At 43.7% G+C, this 2088-nt stretch overlaps 1 protein-coding gene across 1 annotated transcript in view; it reads left to right on the top strand.

Annotated features, from left to right (window-relative positions):
* The window catches only part of LOC119418463 (kelch-like protein 29), a 405803-nt gene that overhangs the window by 252895 nt on the left and 150820 nt on the right, over positions 1-2088 (top strand). Inside the window, exon 8 of the mRNA XM_037685752.1 lies at positions 827-939. Within this exon, the coding sequence (XP_037541680.1) occupies positions 827-939 (113 nt within the window). The remainder of the gene's footprint in view (positions 1-826; positions 940-2088) is intronic.

Raw genomic sequence — 2088 nt, 5'->3', positions numbered from 1 at the left:
ATATATATATATATATATATATATATATATATATATATATATATATACACAAAGTATTAAAGCCCCAAGATTTATCTAATGAAGCATCTAGACTTTGGTTTTTGATTTGACTTTTGTTCATGTGGGATTTATCTGATCTTTAGTGACCGTCAGTGTCACTCACACAACGTCTTAAGTGAGAAAAGTCCCTCTTCCTTGTGCGAGGTATTGTTTAATTAAGACACATTTTAGTGGCTGTTTGTTCCACCACCTGCTTCAACAGGATGTCTCATTTGATGAACGGCAGTGTTGTTTGTCTGAAAGAAACATTTGCAGACATGACGCCTGAGCTGCTGCACCTTTACAAAAGATCACAAACAGTGGCGTTAGCCTTCTTCCTGCTGGCGTGGCCATCAGGGCAGCTTCGTGCGTTCGTGGTGCGTTTGTCTTCGTGTGTGTAGGAGATCCAGAGATCTGACAGGACTTCTTTAAAATGGCCCAGCTAATCCCCCCATCCTGCTCCCTGATATCCTCCACCTCATGCCCGGGCTGTGAGCGATCGATTCCCCCAGTTGTTTGTCCCCGAAGCTCTTTTGAGTTATTATAGCTGTTCTCTCTTCGTCTCGGGCAGATACAAAGCCCAGTAGGCTGAGTCGGTGCTACCTGGAGCCACTTTGTCTGTTTTTGTAGCCCTGTACATCTTTTTATGGATGTCTGAAACGTGTTTTGTTCCCCGTTGTCTTAATCAATCTGTGTGTCTTTTTTTTTTTCTTTGTTGTTCTCTCCCTGTCCCCGCTGCCTTTGTCTCTCCGTCCTCGTCTCACTGACCTTCTTTAATTGACTCCAGAGAAACAGCTGACTGCCTCTAACTGTCTGGGAGTGCTGGCGATGGCTGAAGCCATGAGTTGCACCGAGCTACACAACATGGCCAAAGCTTTTGCTCTGCAGAACTTCCCTGAGGTGAGTCATCATTGATCAGTCTCTTTAATTAGTTGAATCTGAATCTGTTGTATCTCACTGGGCTGCGACTGTTGGGCACTAGTTTGTGACTAAAGGTTGCTAGAAAATGGTAAACTTTTCCATATTCTGTTTGACACCTCCTTTTTAGAGATCAGTTTTTAAAAATCGTGATCTGTTTTTGTGTGCACAGCTAGCAAAACTGTTTTCTAGGCTCATTTTGTTATTGTCCACCTCTGCCTGCTTTCTACACACCTTGGCATCTACCTCCACATTTATGATTTTATTTTTTGGAGTACATTTTGAAACTAAGACAATTTTCCTAAACTTATTTATCTTCAGTGTTTAATCCTTGGATGTTTTCTGTCAGAGAAAAAAAATCCTGTGCAGGTGTATCAAGTGTAATTTGAAACCCACTGCATTCCTAAAACATGCATAAAGACCTCAACAAACTCCCACAAAGACCATCCACATCAGGGCTGGGTATATACATGAGTTGGTCCCTCATCAAGTCATCCATTTGTGACTTACAAACTATCTCCTTCTTACCCTTACTACGTTATGTGAATTATAAATGAATAAATAAAAAGTCGTACACCTGTTATTTCCTATATTCCAACAGCAGAGATAGTCTTTAACAATTCCAGTTTCAGAACAAAAATAAGGCACAATTTGAAAACAGTTGGAGTCAAAGTCATCACAAAAACAAGCAAAAGCATATGTTTGGGTGAAACTACAAATATGACACAATCACATTGAGACCAGTGTTTCCCCTAGATAACTTGCCATGGCGGGGCGCTCATCTCGTCCGTGAATTTGTCCGTGGGGGTGGAACGGAGACTTGTCCTCAGCTGCGCAGCGCGCTGTTTAAACCAACAGTTTTGGGGGACACAGGGGCAGCTGCGTGCTGTTTATACTGACAGTTTTTTGGGTTTTTTTGGCGGGGGTGTTGTCGTGTGGGGGAGAGATGGATGCACATCTGAGCCGTGCACTGTTTGTACCGACAGTTTTCGAGTGGCAGGGGTGCGCTCAGTGAGAGGGTTCAGCATGAGGGAAGAGGCTGCCTTTAGCTTTTTAGCTAGTGCACCTGCATTGCGAGCCGCTAGTTTAGCGTTACATCAGTGCTGACGGGGGGGGGGGGGGGGGGGGGGG

The sequence above is a fragment of the Nematolebias whitei genome, chromosome 12 (assembly GCF_014905685.2).
Source record: "Nematolebias whitei isolate Nwh7 chromosome 12, NemWhi1, whole genome shotgun sequence".
Lineage (NCBI taxonomy): Eukaryota > Metazoa > Chordata > Actinopteri > Cyprinodontiformes > Rivulidae > Nematolebias > Nematolebias whitei.
The sequence above is the reverse complement of the archived record's forward strand: the minus strand, read 5'-3'. Positions and strand labels throughout refer to the sequence as shown.